Genomic DNA, 27,095 nt, shown 5'->3' with positions numbered 1-27,095 from the left:
CCTGTAGTCCCAGCTACTCGGGATGCTGAGGCAGGAGAATCACTTAAATCCAGGAGGTGGAGGTTGCAGTGAGCTGAGATCACGCCACTAATTTTGGTAGTTTTTAAGCTCTGACAATTATTGACCCATTAATATTAGCATTTTTCCTTACTGAATGACCCCTCACTTTCTTTATAAATCATAATTTGTACAATTTTACAAACTAAAGCCCTAATTGTGCAAAAACATCAGGGAATTAACATTTTCTTAATACTATAGATTCTATTTGAAATACGCAGTTGTACAATTTATTTTTTGGCAGTATTTTTATTTCCTTAAGTTTGGGGATTTAATTAAACATTTGTAATTCAAAAAAGGAAAAGCTTTCTTGAGTGCAGCTCAACCAGACAAATGTTTTTGTTGAATATATCATATGTGAAAGTCATCTACAAGTTATATAAGTTTATGTTGCTTACTAATTTTATTATAACATTAACATATTTTTACTACAAGTTAAGTTGAAGCAATTGATTTTACCATAGTGTATTTGTGTGCCACGTTCAGAAGTTCTGTACAGCCTTGGGCATCTCCAAATGATCGAATCCCTAAGCAGTTTGAAGGATGGAGCTGCTTTATGAGAAAATTGGAGCAAACATCAATGACCTGAGTCAGCTGCAGAAGACAAGCTGCAGCCAGCAAACTTTCAATGGTATCTTCTTTCAACTGCAGGACTCCTAGATGGTTTGAAAAAGCAAAGAATGATTATAAGTTCCATAAAGTAAAAACTATGTCAACTAGTTGAATTTTTTTTTTATTTTCCTCTCTAGTAGAGCTATGCTTTTCAGCAGATTTGGAGCACATTTTGAGGCTAATATACGCAAGAGAGTCTGTCTGTAAACACTAATAAGATGGCTGAAATGAACCAGATTAGGTTATCAAAAATGACTGTAGCAAATAGTGAATAACATTATTGTAAAGAACAGCAACTTGTTACTTCTTTATCATCTTAGGCCTGCATTTAAATCTTATATCAATCATTTCACATTGTATATGTACATGAGAATATTACGTTGTACACCCTAAACACATACAATTTTAATTTTTAAATCATACCTGTATAAAGTTGAAAAAACTGTTTCTTTATGACTCAAAGAACATTATGTCATATTGTATAAGAATCATACAATTGGCCATGCAAATAACTGTCATTGTGAGGAGGTAAACATCTTGGTAAATAAAAAAAGCATTAAGCTTAATTGTCCATTTATTTTGTAAGAAGAATACTGAACTTTTATGCCTTTTCTTTGTATCTACATTAACTGGTAAAGATGTATTTGCCCAAAATATTATCTCTAGAATTGACCCCTGGCACTGTCTCAAGAGGAAGAAAATGTTGCCAAGAGTCCACAAATGAAGAATTACTTATTTGCTTTGTTATAAAAAAAAAAATCAGTCTCTTTTTGAACATATCTGTAATGAATTTTTAAAAACAGAATCAGAAGCAAATTAAGTTAGTCTGTTTATATTTATGTCTGTATTATTTTTAGAAAAAGTGTTATTGATTAGTTATTGCAAAAATTCTGTGATTTTTATGAGACATTCCTACTTTTTATTGTTTTAGCCAAGTTATAAAGAATGTTTCAAATGGCTGATATCAATTACAAACTATTCCCCTAAAGTTTTCCCTTCTAAAATACCTTAATATGGGGCTCATATAGTTGCATAACCATAAGGAAAAGAGTAATACATATTGTGACGTCCTCTATACATAGTTCAATCTGTAATATATATTGTAAAGGGGTCCATCCCATCAGCAGACTCTCTTGTATTGTTCTTGTTCTGATTTTGAAGGGAGAGCCCTGCCCATATCTCATGAGACCTAGAGAAGTATGAACTATTCTCCAATTCAGATATAAATATGCAGCTGCTATAGACATTTAAATTTGGTCTGGTTATTAGGAAGAATATTCATTCAGAGGAATAGTTATAAATGTCTTCGATACAGTAGGAAAGCATTGTATATTACAGTGTACAGTATTCAGTTACAAGCATGCTTAAGAAAGGCTGTTTGGAGCTGCTTCAAGTTTCACTTCATTAAAGGGTAAAAGGATAGTCAAGCCAGCTGGCTGAATTATCTTATCCTATGAATGCTCACTGGGAACAAAAAGATGTTTTCTAAAGATTAAAATGTATCAGGTAGAAGAAATAAAGTTCTTTCCATTTCACCCCTGATTTTAAAAAACTTATTGAAATTTTAGAGCATAATGGAAATTTAGGGAATATTTTTGTTTAAAGGCTTGTCAGGAGAAAGGTGAAAATTGAAGGAAGGAATGAAATACTGTGAAATTTCAAAGTAGTTTTGTTAGAACAGTGGTCTTCAAATAGCATGCATACCGCTAGAGTTACATAAGACCTATTTGAGACACAGATCAATTTCATGTAAAGAAATTTCAGTACCTCAAATTCCATACATACCCCTCCTAAAAAATGGTCTGCTCCGAAAACAGTTGTTACCACACAGGTTTTACTTTCCCAGTGTCCTTTCCATAGTTTTCTTTTTTCTCACCTCATAAAAGGAAGTCACATTCCTCACCTATCCCAAAATATACTATGCTACATTATAGGGTTGTGGCATAGGAACAAATTTGAAATAAAAGCTTATTCATACATATTTTTGTTAGGATCTAAATCATATCATATTCACACTTTCAAAATGTACAATCTGGTGTTTTTTAGTATATTCAAAAAAGCTTGCAACCTGTATCACTATCTAATTCCAGAACATTTTCACCACTCCCAAAAGGAACTCTATTAACATTCATTCCCAATTCCCTCCATATTCCTACAACCAATAATCTACCTTCTGCCTCTACAAATTTTTCTATTTTGTACATTTACTGTAAATGGTATAATAAAATAAGCGATCTTTTGTGACAGGCTTCTTTTATCTGGCATAATATTTTCACACTTCATCCATGTTGTGATATCTGTTACTACTTCATTCCTTTTTTATTGCCTATTAATATTACATTGTGTTCATATACCGTATTTGATTTACCCATTCCTCAGTTTGTAAACATTTGGGTTGTTTCTACTCTTTAGTTATGAATGATGCTTATATGAACATTTGTGTACACGCTGTCATGTGGACATGTTTTTAACTCTTGGGTATATAACTATGAAGGAATTGCTATATTATAAGGTAACTATTTTGTGTAACTTTTGAGGGACTGTCATATAGATATATTTTTAAATGAATTGTTGTTGGCACCAAATTCTTATAGGATTGAGATTTGTTAGATACATTTAAAATGCAAACTTAATAGTGCTTTATAAAAAGATTAATATTTACAATATTTTGGGGATTATATACTTTACAAATATTTAAAATTACAACATATTTTAGTCATTAATGGAAAAATGTAAGGAGAGCACATCATTTTTCAAAATTATTTTACAGACAGTGCAAACAAAAATGTTTGAAAATGACTCTGTTGGAGAAAACCAGGAGGTAAGCTTTTAGTCTTAAGAAGAGCCTAAGTATACATAATCAAATAAACATATTTTAATACTAAGAGACCCTGAAGATGAAATAATCATTCTGGAATCAAAGTCAAAATACTTTTTAGTCCCCAAATTCATTGTGACCTTTATTTACAGTTTGAATAGATATGAAAATTATTCTGAATGAACAGAATGACTAAACCTCTACCGTAGGATTGGAAGATCCCATTCCCAACTCTACTTTTTACAAACAAGAACGTGCCCACACCATTCCAGAACTGTTCTTGTATGTTTGTGTTAAATAGTTGTCTGCTCTCACGGTTAAGGTATTTTCTACTTCTTACATACCTCTTGTTCTTTTATATTATTGAGTTTATATCCTAACTATGCCTTTTTATTACTTTAGGAAATTTATTTAACTGATCTATTCTTTAGTTTCCTCACCTTTGTAGTTGTAGTGGCAGTATTACAGTAGTAGTAGTAGCAATAATAACTACTACTACTACTACTAATAATGTGTGTTATGTAATGTAGGGTCATTATGAGTTAATGTGTATTTAGCACTTACCTGTGTAAGCATACTGCACCAAGGAATTTAGTGCATTTGGATCTACTCCTTCCATCCTGATCTCTTCTTGTTTGGCTTCAAGCACATCATTAGTAAACATTGCAGCAAAATAATCAGACACTGCGCTGAGAACCAACCTGGAAATAGGAAATATGTGTAGGAATTTAAATGAGTCAATAATTTCACTGAAAAGCATGAAATGGATTCAGCAAGTTTGTGACACTAGTGAGTCTGTTTTCTCCATAAAATCTTTATAATTCAGTTAAATGTAGTGAAGTTAGAAAGGTCAAATACATAAACTGATCTTTTTTAGAGGGTGTGCTTGTGCTGTACTTTCCATCATCAGTCTTTTCAAAGTTTGGCTCTTCTAAATAATACACAGAGAAACGAATCATATAGGCAAACACTTTTTCAATATAGGAAAATAAATATTTTTACAAATATTCCAATTTATAATCCAGGTACTTATTTTCTCTTATTTATAATTGCCCTACTCAAAACCATTCTGTATACATAAAAATACTTACCTATGGGCTGGGATGCGGAGGTGTCCTGCAATTAGTAGCACATCACATAGTTGTTTCTCTTTCAAGTAGTTCTCCATTTTACGAAGAGTTTGCTCTGCATGGTTTATAACATGGAACTGCTCTTCAGATCTGGTGGCATTCATTTCTTCAGAGTGTTGTGTATCTAATCTGAAAAGGAAGTAAGGATGACAATATGGTTCATCATATAATTTTGTAAAAAATTTAATTTTTCTCTAATGAGAATACAAACATGTAGTGGAAATTTAGGCATACCAACTTCTAAAGGAAATATGTTGGATTAAAGTAAAATTAAAATTTGTTTTCCAATCTTAGATATTTTACTATAATTACTACCTAACCTTTCATTAAAGTGAAGTGTGCTGGTTAGTATTTATATCTGAAATGTAACCAGAACTATGTACAATTCACCAATAGGGCTAGTGATAGTTGTTATATTCACAAACATAAAACCTACATTCTTTGATTTATATGGGTATTATAATTATGTCAATAGGCAGGAAACCCTTAGACCTGAGTCAAAATACTTTAACAATTTTTGATTATGTCCTGAAGCTTCTCCCTGGAGTACTCATTACACATCAGAAATATTCCTCAAAGAATTCCAAGCCTAAGAGTTTCATAGCATTCTTTACAATATCAATCCCATTAAGAAACTGTACATATTTCCACCTTTTATTTCTTAATATTTAGTCAAACGTGATAGCTATTGAATTTACAATAATAAAAGCAATCTACCTGTATTTTCAACATTACACAATGGTGGAATTTAAATCTCAACACAAGTACATACAGGCTCACAATCAGTAGGAGATGAACAACTGATTGATAAGATGAATGCACTTAAATATTTTGCTTATTACATTTCTTGTATCCAGGCATCATTTTCTTTTTTTTTTTTTTTCTTTTATTATTATTATTATTATTATTATTATACTTTAGGTTTTATGGTACATGTGCGCAATGTGCAGGTAAGTTACATATGTATACATGTGCCATGCTAGTGCGCTGCACCCACCAACTCGTCATCTAGCATTAGGTATATCTCTCAATGCTATCCCTCCCCCCTCCCCCCACCCCACAACAGTCCCCGAAGTGTGATGTTCCCCTTCCTGTGTCCATGTGTTCTCATTGTTCAATTCCCACCTATGAGTGAGAATATGCGGTGTTTGGTTTTTTGCTCTTGCGATAGTTTACTGAGAATGATGATTTCCAATTTCATCCATGTCCCTACAAAGGACATGAACTCATCATTTTTTATGGCTGCGTAGTATTCCATGGTGTATATGTGCCACATTTTCTTAATCCAGTCTATCATTGTTGGACATTTGGGTTGGTTCCAAGTCTTTGCTATTGTGAATAATGCCGCAATAAACATACGTGTGCATGTGTCTTTATAGCAGCATGATTTATAGTCCTTTGGGTATATACCCAGTAATGGGATGGCTGGGTCGAATGGAATTTCTAGTTCTAGATCCCTGAGGAATTGCCACACTGACTTCCACAAGGGTTGAACTAGTTTACAATCCCACCAACAGTGTAAAAGTGTTCCTATTTCTCCACATCCTCTCCAGCACCTGTTGTTTCCTGACTTTTTAATGATTGCCATTCTAACTGGTGTGAGATGGTATCTCATTGTGGTTTTGATTTGCATTTCTCTGATGGCCAGTGATGGTGAGCATTTTTTCATGTGTTTTTTGGCTGCATAAATGTCTTCTTTTGAGAAGTGTCTGTTCATGTCCTTGGCCCACTTTTTGATGGGGTTGTTTGTTTTTTTCTTGTAAATTTGTTGGAGTTCATTGTAGATTCTGGATATTAGCCCTTTGTCAGATGAGTAGGTTGCGAAAATTTTCTCCCATTTTGTAGGTTGCCTGTTCACTCTGATGGTAGTTTCTTTTGCTGTGCAGAAGCTCTTGAGTTTAATTAGATCCCATTTGTCAATTTTGGCTTTTGTTGCCAATATCATACTGAATGGGCAAAAACTGGAAGCATTCCCTTTGAAAACTGGCACAAGACAGGGATGCCCTCTCTCACCACTTCTATTCAACATAGTGTTGGAAGTTCTGGCCAGGGCAATTAGGCAGGAGAAGGAAATCAAGGGTATTCAATTAGGAAAAGAGGAAGTCAAATTGTCCCTGTTTGCAGATGACATGATAGTATATCTAGAAAACCCCATTGTCTCAGCCCAAAATCTCCTTAAGCTGATAAGCAACTTCAGCAAAGTCTCAGGATACAAAATCAATGTGCAAAAATCACAAGCATTCTTATACATCAATAACAGACAAACAGAGAGCCAAATCATGAGTGAACTCCCATTCACAATTGCTTCAAAGAGAATAAAATACCTAGGAATCCAACTTACAAGGGATGTGAAAGACCTCTTCAAGGAGAACTACAAACCACTGCTCAAGGAAATAAAAGAGGATACAAACAAATGGAAGAACATTCCATGCTCATGGGTAGGAAGAATCAATATCATGAAAATGGCCATCCTTCCCAAGGTAATTTACAGATTCAATGCCATCCCCATCAAGCTACCAATGACTTTCTTCACAGAATTGGAAAAAACTACTTTAAAGTTCATATGGAACCAAAAAAGAGCCCACATCGCCAAGTCAATCCTAAGCCAAAAGAATAAAGCTGGAGGCATCACACTACCTGACTTCAAACTATACTACAAGGCTACAGTAACCAAAACAGCATGGTACTGGTACCAAAACAGAGATATAGATCAATGGAACAGAACAGAGCCGTCAGAAATAATGCCACATATCTACAAGTATCTGATCTTTGACAAACCTGACAAAAACAAGAAATGGGGAAAGGATTCCCTATTTAATAAATGGTGCTGGGAAAACTGGCTAGCCATATGTAGAAAGCTGAAACTGGATCCCTTCCTTACACCTTATACAAAAATCAATTCAAGGTGGATTAAAGACTTAAATGTTAGACTTGAAACCATAAAAACCCTAGAAGAAAACCTAGGCATTACCATTCAGGACATAGGCATGGGCAAGGACTTCATGTCTAAAACACCAGGCATCATTTTCTAACCACCAGTTAGGATTAGTTTTAGATCTCCTCTCTCCTGATTCAGTCTGTGTTTCTTTTAAGACAGTTGGTCCAAGGTGATATGACTTTCTCTGTCCAATTCAAATATATTATCACTCTTTAAATCTTCAGTCATAATATTGTACTGATAAGAAAGGATCATGGTATGAATAGCTCAAAAACTGCCTGCTACCTCCCTTCAGATGCACTCTTGTTGACTTGTTCTGGAAAAGAACAATTTCTTGGCACCATAGACTGAAAAGCATTCAGTTTGCACTTAACTCACATTATCCTAATCTTTTCTCTTTTCTAGTAATGATTCGGTTCACATTAATTGAGTCAAACATTCAATGTCGAATTAGCTTAGCTCCCAAAGTGCTGGGATTACAGGCGTGAGCCACCATGCCCTGCCATGCTTACTGGATAATTTTATCTGAAGAAATGATGTATCCCTATTTGTGAAATAAGTATTTTAATATATCACATGTGATTTTAGTGTAAAATATGCTGTTGTAAATCACTAAAATTATTATTTGAATGACAATATTATGCAGTCTTGTGTCACTCAACAACAGAGATACATCTGAGAAATGCGTCATTAAGGGATTTGTTATTGTGCGTCATTATAGACTGTACCAACCCAAAGCTACATGACCTAGCCTACCACTTAACTAGGCTATGTGGTTTATGGTATAGCCTATTGCTTCCAGTTTACAAACCTGTACAGCATGTTACTGTACTGAATACAATGTAGGCAACTATAGCACAATAGTAAGTATTTGTTCATCTCAAATATACAAACATGGAAAGAGTACAGTAAAAATATAATATAAAAGATGAAAAATGGAATACCTGCATAGAACACTTACCATGAGATAACCTTTTAAAGACCAAAACTTGCTCTGGGGGTAAGTAAGTGAATGGTGAGTCAATGTGAAAGCCTAGCGCATTTCTGTACATTACTGTGGAATGTATAAACACTGTACATCTAGGCTGCACTAAATTAATAAACAATACTTTTTCTTTAATAATTAATTAATCTTAGCTTTCTGTAAATTTTTTTACTTTACAAACTTTAATTTTTAAACATTTGACTTTTTAAATAACACTTAACCACACTGTACAGATGTAAAAAACATTTTCTTGTATCCTTATTCTAAAAGCTTTTTTCTATTTTTAATTTTTTTAGCTGTTAAACTCTATGCTAATTGTTACACAAACATATGCATTAGCCTAGGCCTATACAAGGTCAAGATCATCAGTATCACTGTCTTCTGCCTCCACTTCTTGTCCCAGTGGCAGGTTTCTAGGGGCAATAAGACACGTGGAACTTTCATCTCTGCCTTCTTCTGGAATGCATCCTGAAGGACATGTCTGAGGTTGTTTTACAGTTAACTTTTTTTTTTAAGTAGAAGGAATACACTCTAAAATAGTGGTAAAAATAGTATAATATAGTATAGTATAGTATAGTATAGTATAGTATAGTATAGTATGTACTTAAACCAGTAACATAGTCATTTATTATCAAGTACTATGTACCGTACATAATTGTACGTGGTATACTTTTTATATGACTGATAGTGCAGTAGATTTGTTTACACCATCACTACAAACATGTGAGTAGTGCATTGTGAACAATGGTTGCATTGTCACTTGATAATAGGAATTTTTCAGCTCCCTTATAATCTTATGGGGCCATCATCATATAAGCGGTTTTTCATTGACCAAAATGTCATGATGCAGTGCATAACTGTACTTGAACCAATTCCATCATATCCCAGAGTATCTGATCTGACCACTATGTTCTACCACCTCCAATCTTAAACACTAGTGTAGAAACCAGACACTAAGATGTTAACACTTGAAAAATATATGAATGTTTTTACTTACCAAATACCCTTTTTAATATTTTTGTGGTTATTTCTATAGCCCTTGTAAAATATGCCATACATTAAGGAAATTATCTTAAATCATTTGTGATATTTTCAGATTCATTAATAGTTTTAATAAAAGCAATTTTTTAATTTAAATAGAATTTATATTCTCAGAAGCTTTTTTTCTTTTTTTAAAAGAGACAGAATCTTGCTGTGTTGCCCAGACTGGAGGGCAATGGCCTGATCTTGGCTCACTGCAACCTCTGCCTCCTGGGTTCAAGTGATTCTCATGCCTCAACCTCCCAAGCAGCTGGGACTGCGGGCGTGCACCACCACACCTGGCTAATCTTTGTATTTTTAGTAGAGACAGGGTTTCACCATATTGGCCAGGCTCGTCTCGAACTCCTGATATCAAGACATCCACTAGCCTCAGCCTCCCAAAGTGCTGAAATTACAGGTGTGAGCCACTGCGCTCAGCCACAGAGGCTTGTTTTAATCACCTAATACTTTTTCATTTATGCTGCTCAAAATTAAAAAGAAAGTGAAGAAATTTCACAAATGCAGTTAAATACGTCTTTCAGTTATGTGTTTTATTGGAATGGAATGTTTAAGAAACTCAGCAATCATTTGGATATTTTTCTACTATCATATATATTAATATGTAAATTTAAATAATTATATTTTGATAATTCTAAATGCAGAAATGTTCAGAAAATAACATACAGAATTATTGTCTGTGTCAAATTAAGAAGACAGAAGAAAACTATACATAAAATTTGGAGTCAGTAGAAAAAGTAAGCCATCAGATGTTCTTCCTGATACCCAAATACTATCCAATATAGTTAATATTTAGACTCATTGTTTCTGCTGAATGTGTGTGTGTCCTAACTTTCAATAGAACTTTGCATTTAAACATCTCAGAGGAGATTTATTCATTCCACAGCTACTTATTGATTTCTTAGTGCCTGAACAGACCTATTTTAGGAAGTAAAGATATAGCAGTAAACACAACAAACTCTGATTCTCATGCACTTTGTCTCATGGGAGGGCTTAGAATGTAAACAAATAAGTATATCAGGTAGTGATAAGGTCTATGAAGAGAAACAAGGTGAGGGAAGAGAGTAGAGGCTTTGGGATGGGGAGGCTGGTGGCATTTTATGTAGAGTGGTAATGGAAGGCATCTATGATAAGATTAATCTGCTGAGAAAACTGAGAAAGCAAGCCATGTAAATATCCTTGATATAGTTTTGACGTTTGTCTCCTCCAAATACCATGTTGAAATGTGATCCTCAGTGGTGGAGGTGGGATCTAGTGGTAGGTGTTTGTGTCATGGAGGTGGATCCCTCATGAATGACATGATGTTGTCCTCGGAGTAATGTGTGAGTTCTCACTCTTTCAGTTTATGTGGGAGCTGGTTGTTTAAAAAGACTAGCACCCTTCAAGGACTTCATGTCTAAAACACCAAAAGCAATGGCAACAAAAGCCAAAATTGACAAATGGGATCTAATTAAACTAAAGAGCTTCTGCACAGCAAAAGAAACTACCATCAGAGTGAACAGGCAACCTACAAAATGGGAGAAAATTTTTGCAACCTACTCATCTGACAAAGGGCTAATATTCAGAATCTACAATGAACTCAAACAAGTTTACAAGAAAAAAAAAACAACCCCATCAACAAGTGGGTAAAGGATATGAACAGACACTTCTCAAAAGAAGACATTTATGCAGCCAAAAGACACATGAAAAAATGCTCATCATCACTGGCCATCAGAGAAATACAAATCAAAACCACAATGAGATACCACCTCACACCAGTTAGAATGGCAATCATTAAAAAGTCAGGGAACAACAGGTGCTGGAGAGGATGTGGAGAAATAGGAACACTTTTACACTGTTGGTGGGACTGTAAACTAGTTCAACCCTTGTGGAAGTCAGTGTGGCGATTCCTCAGGGATCTAGAACTAGAAATACCATTTGATCCAGCCATCCCATTACTGGGTATATACCCAAGGGATTATAAATCATGCTGCTATAAAGACACATGCATACGTATGTTTATTGCAGCACTATTCACAATAGCAAAGACTTGGAACCAAGCCAAATGTCCAACAATGATAGACTGGATTAAGAAAATGTGGCACATATACACCATGGAATACTATGCAGCCATAAAAAATGATGAGTTCATGTCCTTTGTAGGGACGTGGATGAAGCTGGAAACCATCATTCTCAGCAAACTATTGCAAGGACAGAAAACCAAATACCACATGTTCTCACTCATAGGTGGGAATTGAACAATGAGAACACATGGACTCATGAAGGGGAACATCACACCCTGGGGCCTGTTGTGGGGTGGGGGGAGTGGGGAGGGATAGCATTGGGAGATAATATCTAATGTAAATGACGAGTTAATGGGTACAGCACACCAACATGGCACATGTATACATATGTAACAAACCTGCACATAGTGCACATGTACCCTAAAACTTAAAGTATAATAATAAAAAAGTCGTGTGTACACTAAAAAAAAAAAAAAAAAAAAAAAAGGCTAGCACCCTTCCCTCTCGCTTGATCCCTTTCTTGCCATGTGACATACATGTTCCCCTTTCAGCTTCTGCCATGAGTAAAAGCTGCCAAGGCCTCACCAGAAGGCTTGCAGATGCTGGTGTCCTGCTTGTACAGCCTGCAGAATCATGAACCAAATAAATCTCTTTTCTTTACCCCGGATCAGGTATTCCTTTATAGAAATGAAAAACGGACTAATAAAATCCTAGTAAAGGTAATTCCTGGGAAAAAGAAAAGCCCTTCAGAAGGGAAACTGTGCAGTGCATGGTTCAAGGAACTGCAACAGTCCAGTGTGGCTAAAGCAGAACTAGTGAAAGGAAGAGAATGGTGAGGTCAGAGAGCTGGTGAGACACCAGGTCATGCAGCGACATTGGGAATTCACATTTTGAACAGAAGTAGCATGATGTGATTTAAGTCTTTAAAATCTCCTGGCGTTTATGAGGCAAGGGTGGAAATGGGAAGAAGAATTACAAGTGTATTGTAGTAATCAAGATTATAGAAGTGGTGGTATTGATAGAAGTAGTTAGGAGTTGTTAAATTCTGAATAAATTTTAAAAGTAGAACCAAATAGATTTTATGATGGATTAGGTAAAGAATGGTAAAGAAATAAACCAAAGATGATTTCTCGGTTTGACATCAGCAACTGCCTAAATGGTAAAGATGGTTACTGAGATAGGGAAGGATAGGTTTAGTAATCATAAGTGTGTTAGGATATATCAAATTGGTGATACCTATTATAATTCCATGGAGGTATATTGAGGAGAATGTTAGATTTGTGACTCTGGCCTTAAGGGGAACAACTGACATATAAGTGGGGCCATTGCCAACAATGACATTTAAGGCCATGGGACTAAATGATATCACCCCAAAGAATGCATGTTATTAGGAAAGGGGTTTGAGGTCATCTCTGGTGACTTCTACATTTAAAGATTATAAAAATAAGAATGAGGAGCAAGTTTTGGAAGTTGAGGATAAGAGATGAAGGTGAAGAAGAGCTGTTTATGAGAGTCGAAGGGTAAACTGACTAGGAAACTACATTAGGACTATGTAGCATTACAGGTCCAGTTGATTTTTGTGGTAATGTTTAAAATAAGACTATCAATGTAGTTCTTATTAGATACAGGCACAAAATACGTGGCAAGCTAAACTTAACCAAGGTTTTTGTTTTTCTAGAAAAGCACAAAGGAAGAAGAGAATTTAAGGGCATATGCAGGTATGTGATTCTGATTATGCCACATGGAGTGTAAGCTGGGTAAGTAGCGAAGTGAGGACATTAGGTATGTGTGAAGGTTAGTGGGTTGGCAGACCCAATAAGGCTAAAATAATTTTGAAGGAATGAACTGAAAAGGTAGGAGGAAGTGACCAGAGACTTGATTGCTTGAAATCAATGCTACGGAACATATGCCATTGTTGATAATGACAAGATGATGGAGTGTGGCCACAAGATTTGAGAGCTGCACTAGGGTGAAACATGTTATTACTGGAGGTGACGCAACTGAGAGGCCACGCTACTCTAAGTTTCATCTACACAGATACTGAGATTGCCAAGAGTAAAAAAGATGGCATAGATCAGGAAATATATATGATAGGCCAGAAACTAAACTTCTCAAGAAATGAAGAGGAATAATCCATAAATTGTATACACAGGTTACTCATCTCTAGGATCTATAATATCCACAGAGGATTTAAGAAATGTTTTATGTAAGTCCTCAGATATGTCTTCAAAATATTGTCATTATTTGCCAACTAAGCCAATAGTGTTATTTCTTACTTTCAGAAGCATTTGTTTTCTAAACTTTTTATTTTTTGCTTTATATGTATTAACTTGTATTTACTTCTTTATATCTCTGTGCAAATGTAAACTCTGTCCAAATGTAAACTCTTGAAAATAAAGAAAATAGTTTCTACATTTTTAGTATTAATAATGCTGATAAACAATTAACTTTCAAAAGACATTTGCTACATTAATCAAGACCTGGGTGTTTTATTGATGACAGACTTTTTTTACTGATTTAATTTTCTCACTCATTGTTTGTCTAGAGTTTCTATTTATTCATAATTTAATCTCGATAGGGTGCATGTGTCTAGGAATTTATCCATTTTTTATGTTCTCAAATTTGTTGGCCTATACTTGTTTATAATACACTTTTATGAATTTTTTTGTATTTCTGTGATACTAGTTGTAATGTCTCCCTTTTCATCTCTGATTTTATTACCATATTTTCTCTTTTCTTTAGCTAATGATTTTTGTTTAGTTTTTCAAATAACCAATTCTTAATTTCATTGATATTTTGAATGCTTTTAGTCTGTATTTTGTTTATTTCTAGTATTAGCTTCATTGTTTTTTTCTTCTACCAATTTTAGGCTGAGCTTGTTCACTGCTGAATTCTACCAAACATTTAAGTAACAACTAATACCAATCATCCTCAGACTAATCCAGAATATAGAAAAAGAGAAAAAAAAACTTTCAAATTCATTTCATATACCAGCATTACCCTGATTTCAAAAACAAACAAGAATACAACAACAAAAACTATAGGTTTCTTGAACATAGATGGAAAAATTCTCAACAATATACAAGCAATCCAAATTCAACAGCACGTTAAAAACATCATCTATTGTGATCAAGTGGGATTAATCCCAGGGATTCAAGGAGAGTTCGCCATATGCAAATTAATATATTTGATACACTACATTAACAAAACAAACAAGACCATATGATCATCTTAATAGACACAGAAAAAGCATTTGATAAGAATTAACAAGTCTTCATGATAAAAAAAAACCTCTCCAGAAATTAGAAATAGACTGTATGTACCTCCATATATTACAAACCCAAAACTAACACACAAACTAGTGAATTGGGAAAAACTAAAAGCTTTTTAGCTAAGATTAGGAATAGGACATAGATGACCACTTTTACCACTTCCACATAGTACTGGAAGACCTAGCCAGACCAATTAGGCAAAAGAGAAAAATGAAAGGCATCAAACTGGAAAAGAGAAAGCCAAATTGTATCTATTTGCAGATGGCATTATCTTATATGTAGAAAACTCTAAAGACTACACAAAACTCTGTTAAAAGTAATAAATAAATAAAGTCATGGTATAAAAATTCAACATAACAAAAATCAGTAGTGTATCTACATGCTAAGAGCAAGCTATCTCAAAAATAAATCAAGAAAACAATTCAATTTAAATATATATAAAAATAAAATACCTAGAAATAACCTTAACAAATAAAAACTATAAAAGAGTAATAAAGAAAACAGAGACATGAAAAAATGGAAAGATATCCCATGTTAACGGATTGAAAGAATTAATTTTCTCAAATGGCCATACTACCCAATGCAATCTACAGATTTAATGCAATACCAATGAAAATACAAATGACATTCCTCACAGGAATACAAAAACAAATCCTAAAATTCATATGGAAACACAAAATATCTTGAATAGCCAAAGGAATCCTGAGCGAAAAAAATGAAGTTGGAGCCATCATGCTACCTAACTTCAAAGTATATTACAAGACTATAGTAACCAACAAAGCATGATATTGGTATTAAAACAGGCACAAAGAATAATGGAACAGAACACAGAGCCCAGAAATAAATTCACACATCTGTAGTCAAGTGATTTTCAATAAAAGTTTCAACAACACACACTGGGAAAAATTTCTTCAATAAATGGTGTTGGGAAAATTGGATATCCAGCTGCAGGAGAATGAGACTAGAATCCTGCCTCTCACCATATATAAAAATGAACTCAAAATAGATTAAAAACATGAATATAACACTCAAAAGTATTAAAATACTAGAAGAGAACATAGTGGAAATGCTCTGTGACATTGGGAGGGGCAAGGAGTGTTTAAATAAGACCTCAAAAGCACAGGCAACAAAAACAAAAAGAAACAAAATGAACTACATCAAACTGAAAAGCTTCTTTATAGCAAAGGAAACAATTAACAAAATCAAAAGATAATGTTCAAATTGTGAGAAAATATTTCCAAGCTATACAACTGACAAGGGATTAATATCTAGAATATATAAAGAATTTAAACAACTCACCATAAACCAAATAACCTGATTAAAAATGGTCAAAATACTTCAATAGTCATGTCACAAAAATGGACATATAAATGGCCAACTGGTATATAAAAATGCTTAATATCACGAATTACCAAGGAAACACTAATCAAAACCACGTTGAGATACTACCTCACGCCAGCTGGAATAACTGTTAACAAAAAAAAAAAGAAAAAAAGAAAAGTCTTGGTGAGTTTGTTGAGAAAAGTGGACACACTGTTGGCATGATTATAAATTAGTACAGCTACTATGGAAAACAGTATGTAGATTCCTCAAAAAAAATACAAATAGTACTACCATATGAATACCTATGTGACTGATAGATACCATAGGATCTTTCAATCCCACTACTGGGTATACATGCAAAGAAAATAACATCAGTATGTCAAAAAGATATCTGCACTTCCTTCATTATTGCTGCACTAGTTAGAGCAGACAAGATATGGAATAAATTCAAGTGTCCAACAATGAATGAATAAATAAAAAAATGTAGTATATATACACAATTAAATACTATTTAGCCATAAAAAGGATTAAAATCCTGCCACTTATGAAACAAGGATCGAGCTAGAGGACATTATGTTAAATAAAATGTTAGACACTGAAAGACAAATACCACATGATCTCACTAATATGTGGAATTAAGAAACAAAAGAGTTGATATCATAGAAGTGGTGAGTAGAACAGTGGTTACTAGAGACTGGGAAGCAGTGGGGAAAGGGAGGGTGGAGAGAGGGTGGTTAAAAGGTACAATGTGACAATTAGATTGGAGGAATGAATTCTGATATTTTATTACACAATAGAGTGACTGTGGTTAACTGTAAAGTACTGTATATTAGCAGATAGCTGGAAGAGAAGCTTTTGAATGCTCAGCACAAAGAAATAAATACATACTGTGATGCATATAAATATCATGATTTGATCATTATATAACATATATATGTATTTAAACACCAAATTGTACTTCATAACTATATACAATTATAATGTGTAAATTTTAAAAAATAAAAATAAATAAATATTTGTTGTTTGATGATGAAAAACTATTATATAGATTAGGACAAATTCTGCTTAATTATTAAATCCCCCAATTCTCCTAATAGTATTACATGGCACCACTAAAAATACTAACGACAGCAGCAGAGTTTTATTTAGTATTTATCAACATTCCTGTAGGTAAAAACATGCTAATTAAAATTGTGGTGTAATTCTATACAATCTTCAATTTTACAGTGGGTTTCAGACCCTTAATTTATCTTTTCTGTACTCTTTAAGAATTTTGATGTTATGCTTGCCTCCCAAGTTCTTACACACTTATTTTCTTGAAATAACTGATATGTCATATCTTTAACAAAAATTCAGTTAAAACTCATGCAAATGCTAAGATTTATGTATTATTCTTCACTGTTTGTTACACAGAGGTAGTCTCAATTAAATTATTACTGGTGCTACTGTTTGTTTGTCTTCTGGAGTTCGCCTTCTACCCCATAATTCCCTGCTCTGTTGCTCCTCTAGCCTCTTGAACCTCATCTTACAGACATTGTCTTGACTACTAACTCCCAATTTTAAAATATGCCCATTACTTATGATTTAAAAGACAGTTTTAATAATAAAATGTGAGATTTTCTTCACATGTGTGTAAGAATTTTAAGTTTCAGGGCACCTTACATATTCTTATGATTCTAAAAGGATATCCGCCCAGAAATCTAGAAGCAAGCAAATACTATGCCAAATTAGGTAACAATAGACAGGATTCAAGTTATTAGACCTCTAGAACCCGCTTTCATTTTTATATACACACATGTATGTATACAGACAAACATACAAAGATACACTATATATACAGACACAAGTTGTTTAACAACAGGGATACCTTGTGAAAAATGCATCAATAGGCAATTTTCTTGTGCAAACATCACAGACTGTATTCACACAAGCCAACATGATATAACCTACTACACACCTAGGCTATACAGTACAGCCTATTGCTCCTCAGCTACAAACCTGTACAACATGTTACTGTACTTTTAATACTGTAGACAATTGTAACACAACAGGATTTGTCTCGCTAAACATATCTAAACATAAAAAAGTACAGGAAAATACAGTATAAAATATAAAAAATGGCATACCAATATTGGACATTTACTATGAATGGAGTTTGCAGGATTAAAAGTTGCTCTGGGTGGGTGAGTGAGTAAGTGTTGTGTAAATGTGGCAGCCTACAACATTACTGTACACTACTGTGGAATTTATAAGCAGTGAAATTTATTTTAAAATTTATCTTTAATAATAAATTAGACTTAGCTTACTGTAACTTAGCTTATTTAGTTACAGTAAGCTAATTTATTATTGAAGAAAGACAATTTTTATCTTTATTTTTAACTTTTTCTGTAATTTTTTAATTTTTTGACTCAAAACACAAACATTGCACAGCTGCACAAAATATTTTGTCTTTATGTCCATATTTTATAAACATTTTTCTATTTTTAATAATTTTTAATTTTATTTATTATTTTTGCATTTTAGACTTTTTTTTGTTAAAAACGAAGACATGAAAACATATATTAGCCTAGATCTAAACTGAGTCAAGATTATTAAGATGTCACTAAACAATAGGAATTGTTCAGGTTTCATGGGCCTACCATGGTATACTCAGTCTGTAGTTGACTAAAATGTTGTTATGCAGCACACGGCCCTATAAGGATAACATAAAGCAAAAGCCTACAATTCTCCCATAAAATCCAAAGCATATGGACAGCTATGAAAGCATATATGTTTTTAATATTTAGGATATTTTTAGAGTAGGTAGCCAGGCAGTCATGAGAAGGCCAGGAGAGGATCCCTCCCCTGAGGAATGTCTGACGACCATTAGGTGATGGTCAGTTGGTCGTTACACTCTCTCTAAAATAACAAATGATCACAGCTTGTGCCAGGGTAAGGCAGGCAGTCTTCCATTAGATAGGAAACAACTGAAGCTTGTTATCAGCAGATTGTTGATAAGATCTCAGGGCTCGGGTGAGCAGGCTCAAGCATGCACACTAAGAGGCAAAATGGTAGTTTAACCAGCATACGAACTTCCTCCAGGAACAGTCCACTGGTAAGGGAAAAGCATTTCAGGTGAGCATGTGCACAACTTCAGTAAACACCCTGCACATGTGGCCCCTCATGCTGGCAGGCCACCATGCATGTGGGCAAACTGCTTTAAGGAAAGAATCTGGGGAGAAGAAATGCAAACTCCGGAACTATGCCAATGTATAAAACCCCAAGTCAAGAGTTGGACAGGACACTTGGATCTCTCAAGTAACTCACTCATCTGGCCCTCTTCCAAGGATACTTTACTTTCTTTTGTTCGGTTCTAAAACTTTTACATAAACTCACTCCTACCCTAAAACTTGCGTTAGTCTCTCTCTCTGCCTTATATCTACGTTTGCCTCTTGGCCAAATTATTTCCTCCAAGGAGTCAAGAACCAAGTTGCTGTAGACCTGTATGGATTCGCTGCTGGTAAAATACTTCGGTGCTGTGACTTGGCTACATTCCCTAGTATTATGGGAGCCACAAGATGAGATTAGGGTGAGGACACACAGCCAACCACTTCAAAAAGCAAGGAATAGACGTTTCTTACCACTATAACTTGTTTCTCCTATCTAACTGAAACTTTGGACGCTTTTCTATGGATATTTTTAATGAAAAAATAAAAACTGTGTTCTTCACTATCAAATTTTGGTGAAGATACATGAGAATAAACAGTATTTCTCACTGAAATAATATTTCCAGATTAGTGGTGAAGTCTGTTGATTTAATTTATATTTTTTAGACTTGTGTTAGGCTATTCTTGCATTTCTATAAAGAAATACCCGAGGCTGAGTAATTTATAAAGAAAAAAATGTTTAATTGGCTTATGTTTCTATAGGCTGTCATAGCTCTGGCATCAGCTTCCGTGGAGGTCTCCGAAAACTTAAAATCATGGTGAAAGGTAAAGCGGAAGCAGGCACTTGACATGGCAAAAGCAGGAGCAAGAGAGAGAAAGAGTTGTGGGGGAGGTGCTACACACTTTTTTTTTTTTTGAGACGGAGTCTCGTTCTGTCGCCCAGGCTGGAGTGCAGTGGCGCCATCTCAGCTCACTGCAAGCTCCGCCTCCCAGGTTCACGCCATTCTCCTGCCTCAGCCTCCTGAGTAGCTGGGACTACAGGTGCCCGCCACCACGCCCGGCTAATTTTTTTGTATTTTTAGTAGAGACGAGGTTTCACCATGTTAGCCAGGATGGTCTCAATCTGACCTCGTGATCCGCCCACCTCGGCCTCCCAAAGTGATGGGAATTACAGGCGTGAGCCACCGCCCCGGCCGGTGCTACACACTTTTAAATGACCAGATCTGTGAACTCAGAGCAAGAGCTCTCCTATCACCAAAGGGATGGCTCAAGCCATTCATGAAGATCTGTCCCCACGATCCAAACACTTCCCAGTAGGCCCCATCTCCAGCACTGAGGATTACATCTCAACATGACATCTGAGTAAGTACAAATATCCAAACTATATCACTTCTGTACCAAGTAATTGAAACGTATTTGAAAAATAGAAAATACAAGAAGAAACAAAAGCAGAATAATGGGATTCCTTCTAATCTAATGTAATTGAATGGCTTTATTGCAATTTCCGTTTATGGTTTATTTGAACACTTAGGCCACATACAGTTTTCTTGGTTTGTTTTTCACCGAATGCTGCTATCACCAAATCCAAAGTAGAGCCATGGATGGAAAAGTGAGAGAGGTAGTAGTGGTGAACTAAAGTAAACACACCCTCTCAGTGATCTACAAATGCTCATTCAAAGCAGCACAGGTGGTACAATCCTCCAAGCCTGTGTTTGGTACTCTCTAATAATCATATCGCTGTTTTTTTCTTTTTTTTTTTTTTGCTACCTATTTTTTTCAGATTCCTAAACCATTTATAGGATGAAGTAAATTTGTATGTGTACTTCAGATGTTTAAAATATTTAGGGTCTATGAATGTAGAAAAGGAACACAAGTGGTATTTTTCAGAAACATTGTTGTATGAATAGACCTAAAAATAATTCATAAACAGTACATATGTTTTTGAAGAAGCATAATAATAGGTTATTTCGGTTCTCAAAGCTGGATTAAATTTGAATCTAAAAAGCAAAATATACTTTCTAGGCTGAGTTTAACGCATCTAAGAAATGTTTTATTTCTTTCATAGTATTTGTAGATTTGATATGTAGAATAATTAAGGAATGCAACATATCAGCTTGCAGTCTGGCAGTGAGGACTTAAGGAGAACAGATGAAGTGGAAGTCTCAGAAAGCAAAGAGCCAACTCTCTAGGCAGGTAAATGAGAAGAAGTAGACACATATTTATGGAAAGACAGGTCATGTAGTCAAAAGTCTGAGCATGTACTCAAGAGGAACCAATGAAAAAGAAGAATGTTGCTATATTATTATATATTATATATAACATAAAAGATATTAATTTTGATAACTTACAGAACAAATTATGTTATGTAAACACATAATGACTAAATATATTTGAATATTTTTTTCTATGGTTATTATTTCTGGATCTCACATAAGGTTATAAAATGTTGCACTACACATGTGTATATTGGAAGTTTTAATTTTCCATTGCATAAAATATTTCAGGACTCACTACTATTCGACAGGGAGGTATACAAAAATGTAGCATTTTGCCTAGTCTTCTGATGGAAAAAATACTAAAATAAAACAACCAGAATCTGTTATGTTAGGGTCATAGATTTTTTTAACATCCTTATAACAGGGAAAATTTAAATTTTGTCCCCACTTATTTGACTTGGTCAAAAGCTAAGCCAAGAGTTTAAACAGTTCTCAAAAAATCTATTATTTTCTTGCCAATATGCATAGAGATTTTATTGAGTTCTATCTCTTTTCTAGATTGGTAAATTTTCCCCTTTCTAATTATTTTGTAAAAATTAAATATGATGGCATTTCAGGAAGCAGATAATAAAACTGTATTCTCTTGCTGCTAAATTGTTGGATTGCTTTAGTTAATTCATGTATTCATGGCGGCTTTAAAAAGACCTATGACCATTTGTTTGTACCAAAATTAAATGCCAAAGTATCAGTATATTCTATATTTATATCTCTATTCACATTAACCATAGTAATAATCCTGTCAAACCTCATTAATTTGGAATTCTCTAATACAGAAATTGTAATACTTCAAACAGGTGATAGATTGATACTGTTTAAAAGAGTGTATCAAGCAAATTAATAAAGAACAAAGAGAAATACCACATACAGAGAAGACATAATTTTAAAATATATTAGAAACATTAATTTCACATACCAAAATATAACCGTAGTATAAGCAGAGAATAATAGGTTGAAATTTTTTATACTCATTACAAATAATCTCCGAATGCATATTCAATTAATATTCCTACTAGGCTAGGGTATGAATTTAACACAATATTTTTTTACTTTTCAAAACAGAATAGAAATAGTAATAATTCTATTCCTATATTATTCTATCACCTAAGACCAATTAGTGAAACAAGAACAAATTTGAATGAAAAAAAAAAAACTGCTTTTTTTCTGCACTGGAAAAGCATTATAAAGTTAGTGCTCTCATCATTGAGATGATCTCTCTGCACCAAATATCCAATTACTAGAACATAGCACTTTCTAAATACTATTAGAAGGTAATATTACAATACTGATTTATTCAATTTAGCAAATATTTATTGAAGACTGACTATGTACAAGGCACTGTCCTGATATATGATGCATAACAACACAGGTGCACAGACTACCACTTTCTATAGCCATTCTTAAAGTTGGATTCCCAAGAAACAATGTTTACCACCTAGTATTGCCCTTAGTTTCTACACACAGAAAAACAAATATGAATCAAAAAGGAATGCTTTTGCTTTGAAGTAACCACTATCTAATAGCCTTTCCATATGTACATAACTAGATATGCCTAAAACTTATCATAATTTATTTATCTCATTGAATTGCAATTAGAATAACTTTCTGAATATTGGAAACAAACTCAAGAGGAATAAAGTTTAAGGCCTGTATGTCATGGAACCTTTAAAGTGGTTTTGTGGCAGAAAACCACTTTAAAGTGGTATTAACACCTGTGCCACCTAGAAATATAAGCAGAGACTTAGACAAACCATGTTTTTATTATTATTTTTATCAAAGAAGGGTTAGAAGCAGGTATGATAATTTCAATTTTTATGTTAATACAATCTTTCTGTTCTGGAATAAATTCTAGCTACAGTGTCAGTATCAATAATAATCATACTTAACGGTGAGTGATCACTTACTATGTGACAGGTACAAAGCAGTCCATATAAAGTAACTCATTGAATCCTCTCAATAGCTCTATTATACTAATTTCACTGATGAGTAAATAGGCTGTGCAGAATGGTTACGTAAACTGTGGATACACATGTCCAATTATTATGTGTCAATTTAAAAATAATAATAAAAATCAAAGCTGCTAAACAAACAGGATTTCAATCTAGGTAGTCTTTCTCTAGAAAGCCAGAGTCTTAACTACTAAACAAAACCAATTATCTTTCTAGATCATCTTGTCTTAATTGTCTTTTTTCTTGATTATTTAAAGATTAAATGCAAACTGATAATGATAAATCATATATTAAATCTTGTCAGGATCTGGATGTTTATAACACCTGGCATATGCCAGATCCTTTCTGGTATCCCAGAATTTGGATGGTTGCCCAAGAGACTGCTTGTGTTCAAATTTTCTTACACATATACTGGAAGTGATAGTTGCAAAAACCTATGGAAAGAAGCAAAACGTCGAGACCCCTGGCTTCTGCCCTGCCTCCCTGTAATCATGTTTTAGCTCAGTTAGAAAGGAACTGGTAATGTATCCATACTGTATTTGGAGGTCAGCTACCCTCTGCAACTCTTGTGCAATTTAATTCCTAAACTTTCTTTCGATACACTTAGGTATTTTATTTACTGAAGATTATCTAGCCTTTTGCTAACTGAGTGATTTCCTAAAAAAAAATGTAGAAATTCATTCATCCATATAATAAATATTTACTGAATGCCTGCTCAAAATGAAAGGAATACACACAGTCTTTCACAATGGTTTTATGTCGTAAAATACGATGTCCCATGTAGTTAAAATGAGAGAACAAAATGAAATTCATAAATTTGCGAATAACCAGCATACTTAGTTTTACAGCATTATATACAAACACAGAAAGGAAACATTGCATGTTCTATTAGTCCACTCTCACTTTACTATAAATAATTATCTGACACTATGTCATTTATAAAGAAAAGAGGTTTAATTGTCTCATGGTTCTACAGGCTATACAGGAATCATAATGCTGGCATCTGGTCTGCTTCTGGGGAGACTTCAGGAAACTTATTTATGGTAGAAGGTGAAGTGGGAGCAGACATGTCACACGGCCAGAGCAGGAGCAAGAGTAAGAGGGGGAGATGCCACACACTTTTAAATAACCAGATCTCATGAGAACTCACTCACTGTCATGAAAAAGGTACCCAGAAGATGGTACTGAACCGTTCATGAGAAATCTGCCTCCATGATCCAATCACCTTCCAACAGGCCCCACCTCCAACATTGGAGGATTAAATTTGAACATGAAATTTGGGTGGGGACAACATCCAAACTATGTCATATGTGTTAAAGTTTATGTTTATATTTAGTATTATTAGCTTGCATTATTATATTATAATTAGCTATTATTCACCAGCAATCTAATTGGGTACTAATTTGAACTTTTTTTCTAATTTCTAATATAGTAGACATAGAAACAAGTATGAATTGACACTATATTATTCAAAGGGCACTCATTTTTCATTGGGAAATTATTACTCAAATGGCCAAGTAATGTAAAAACTGAAAAATATGTCTGAAATGATCTGGTGAAAAATGAACATTTCTATCCTAAAAAAATAAATTGGGGAATGTATGACTACATAATTAGTGACATTATGCTCATTCGCTTCATGTAAGATAATGAATGAGGCAGCTTAAGAATTTAGAAAACAATATAATTTATAATTTACTCTTCAACTAATGGCATTTTTCAATAAAGAACACAGGATGAACTAAGTTGAGGTGGGCTGGTTTGAGTTCCACTCTACAGATCATGAAGAATGTATACACATACTGTGCATGGTAGATTGTCAGAATGTATAAGCAGAAATACTCAAGTGAATCTCTTCAAATCAACACTTACAAAGAAGGTTTGGAACTTTCTTACCGTGTAAACGGAAGTGAGTTTAGCACTAAGTATCACCTAATGAGGAGCACAAAGAGAAGGGTAGAGGAGGAAAAACGAGTGATAGCATTTTACTGCCCCTTGGAACAAAGCTTGACCTAATATTATGACATTGTTGAAGCCAGTTCCCTTCTCTTCCTTTTGAAGAGAAACATTTAGTCCCAGATATTCCTAGAAAACTATTGGCAATTTCTTTAGCATAGAACAAACAAGATCAACTTTGGTGAGACAAAAGAGATTTTAGTGGTGATTTTGAAATACAATATGAAAAAAAATCCACAAAATAATAGAAAAATCTTATGATTTTAATGTAGTTAGAGATCCAAGATACAGTATTCTTCAGGAGTCGTCTCTGAATTCTAGTGGATCTGTATTACAACAGCAATATGTAGTTTGTGGGACAAGATGGGGGACGGAAATTGGAGATGACGCAGATCAATGTGTGAAAACCCATAGTGAAAGTGGCAAGACAAAAGGAACGCCCTGTTCTAGTTGGTTTTGTTAGAAGGGATTTAGGAAAGACATAGGAAAACATGAGTGAGCAGAAATAAAGTGTGAAACTACACACTGCAGTTTAACACATGAGGGCAGACGAAGTGAATCAATGCAAAAAGTTTGTGGTTCAGCATTGTAGTTGTTTAACTGGATCATTCACAGGTACCTTGAAACCGTATAGGAATTAGAACTCAAATTCATCTTCACTCTGAGGCCATTGATCTCATGAGATCTCATGAGAACTCACTCACTGTCATGAAAAAGGTACCCAGAAGATGGTACTAAACCGTTCATGAGAAATCTGCCTCCATGATCCAATCATGGATATATCCAATCAATATATAGTAGAAAGATTGAAATTAAATTCCCTACTAATATATAAATAAAGCCTATAAAACAGGATGCATACATTTATGTTATAAAAACAGCATGCATACATTTATATTATACTGGATGTAATGTAAAGAATTGAAGCCGGCAAAGTTTATTTAACTGCTTGAACAGAGCCATTCTGTCTGTGAGAACCCCGAATGAACCAGACCACATGAAACTATCAAATACAATTATTTTCAGTCCCATATAAAGACTAATTAAATATGGCCTTCAATACTCTACTATTCTTTTGTTGTCAGAGAATTAAAAAGCAATTCACTTAATAGGCATTTTAGTTCCATAATCATTGAACAGGTGAGGTATATCAAAGCCAAGTGTTGCCTGTATAAGATGAATTAATGCATGATTCATATGCCTTGTGATATCATTTTATGAAACAAAAATAATTTAGATTATTTCCAAATAATCCCACCCTTTCTAGCAAGGTGATGGCTGTGAAGATCGTAGCCCACATTTTTGTCAGGTATTGCTGGTGATACAGGGAGCAATGTGAACATTAATTTTGGAGAACTACAGTTGTGGACATGGACCTCTCTGGTGGCTCCTTGAAAGATCATCGATAGAAACTGTCTCTAAGGAAGCCTACACATTGGACTCACCAGACAATGACATTAAATTATGTGTCAAAATATTCAAATATCTAAAGAAACTCATGAACAAAGCCTAAAAGAAACTAGATGAATGATGCCTCACCAAGTAGAAAATACAGCAAAAGAGATAAAACTTATAAAAAAGGCCCAAATAAATTC

General features: G+C 34.2%; 1 protein-coding gene across 2 annotated transcripts in view; it reads right to left on the bottom strand.

Annotated features, from left to right (window-relative positions):
• Positions 1–27,095, bottom strand: part of KLHL4 (kelch like family member 4) — a 159,023-nt gene that overhangs the window by 56,719 nt on the left and 75,209 nt on the right. For both annotated transcript variants that reach the window (XM_024241144.3, XM_002831856.6), the window contains exons 2-4: positions 4,579–4,746; positions 4,052–4,188; positions 517–713 (exon numbers count right to left, since the gene is read on the bottom strand). In XM_024241144.3, coding sequence (XP_024096912.1) covers positions 517–713; positions 4,052–4,188; positions 4,579–4,746 — 502 coding nt within the window. The remainder of the gene's footprint in view (positions 1–516; positions 714–4,051; positions 4,189–4,578; positions 4,747–27,095) is intronic.

Source organism: Pongo abelii, chromosome X, assembly GCF_028885655.2.
Source record: "Pongo abelii isolate AG06213 chromosome X, NHGRI_mPonAbe1-v2.0_pri, whole genome shotgun sequence".
Classification (NCBI taxonomy): domain Eukaryota; kingdom Metazoa; phylum Chordata; class Mammalia; order Primates; family Hominidae; genus Pongo; species Pongo abelii.
The sequence above is the reverse complement of the archived record's forward strand: the minus strand, read 5'-3'. Positions and strand labels throughout refer to the sequence as shown.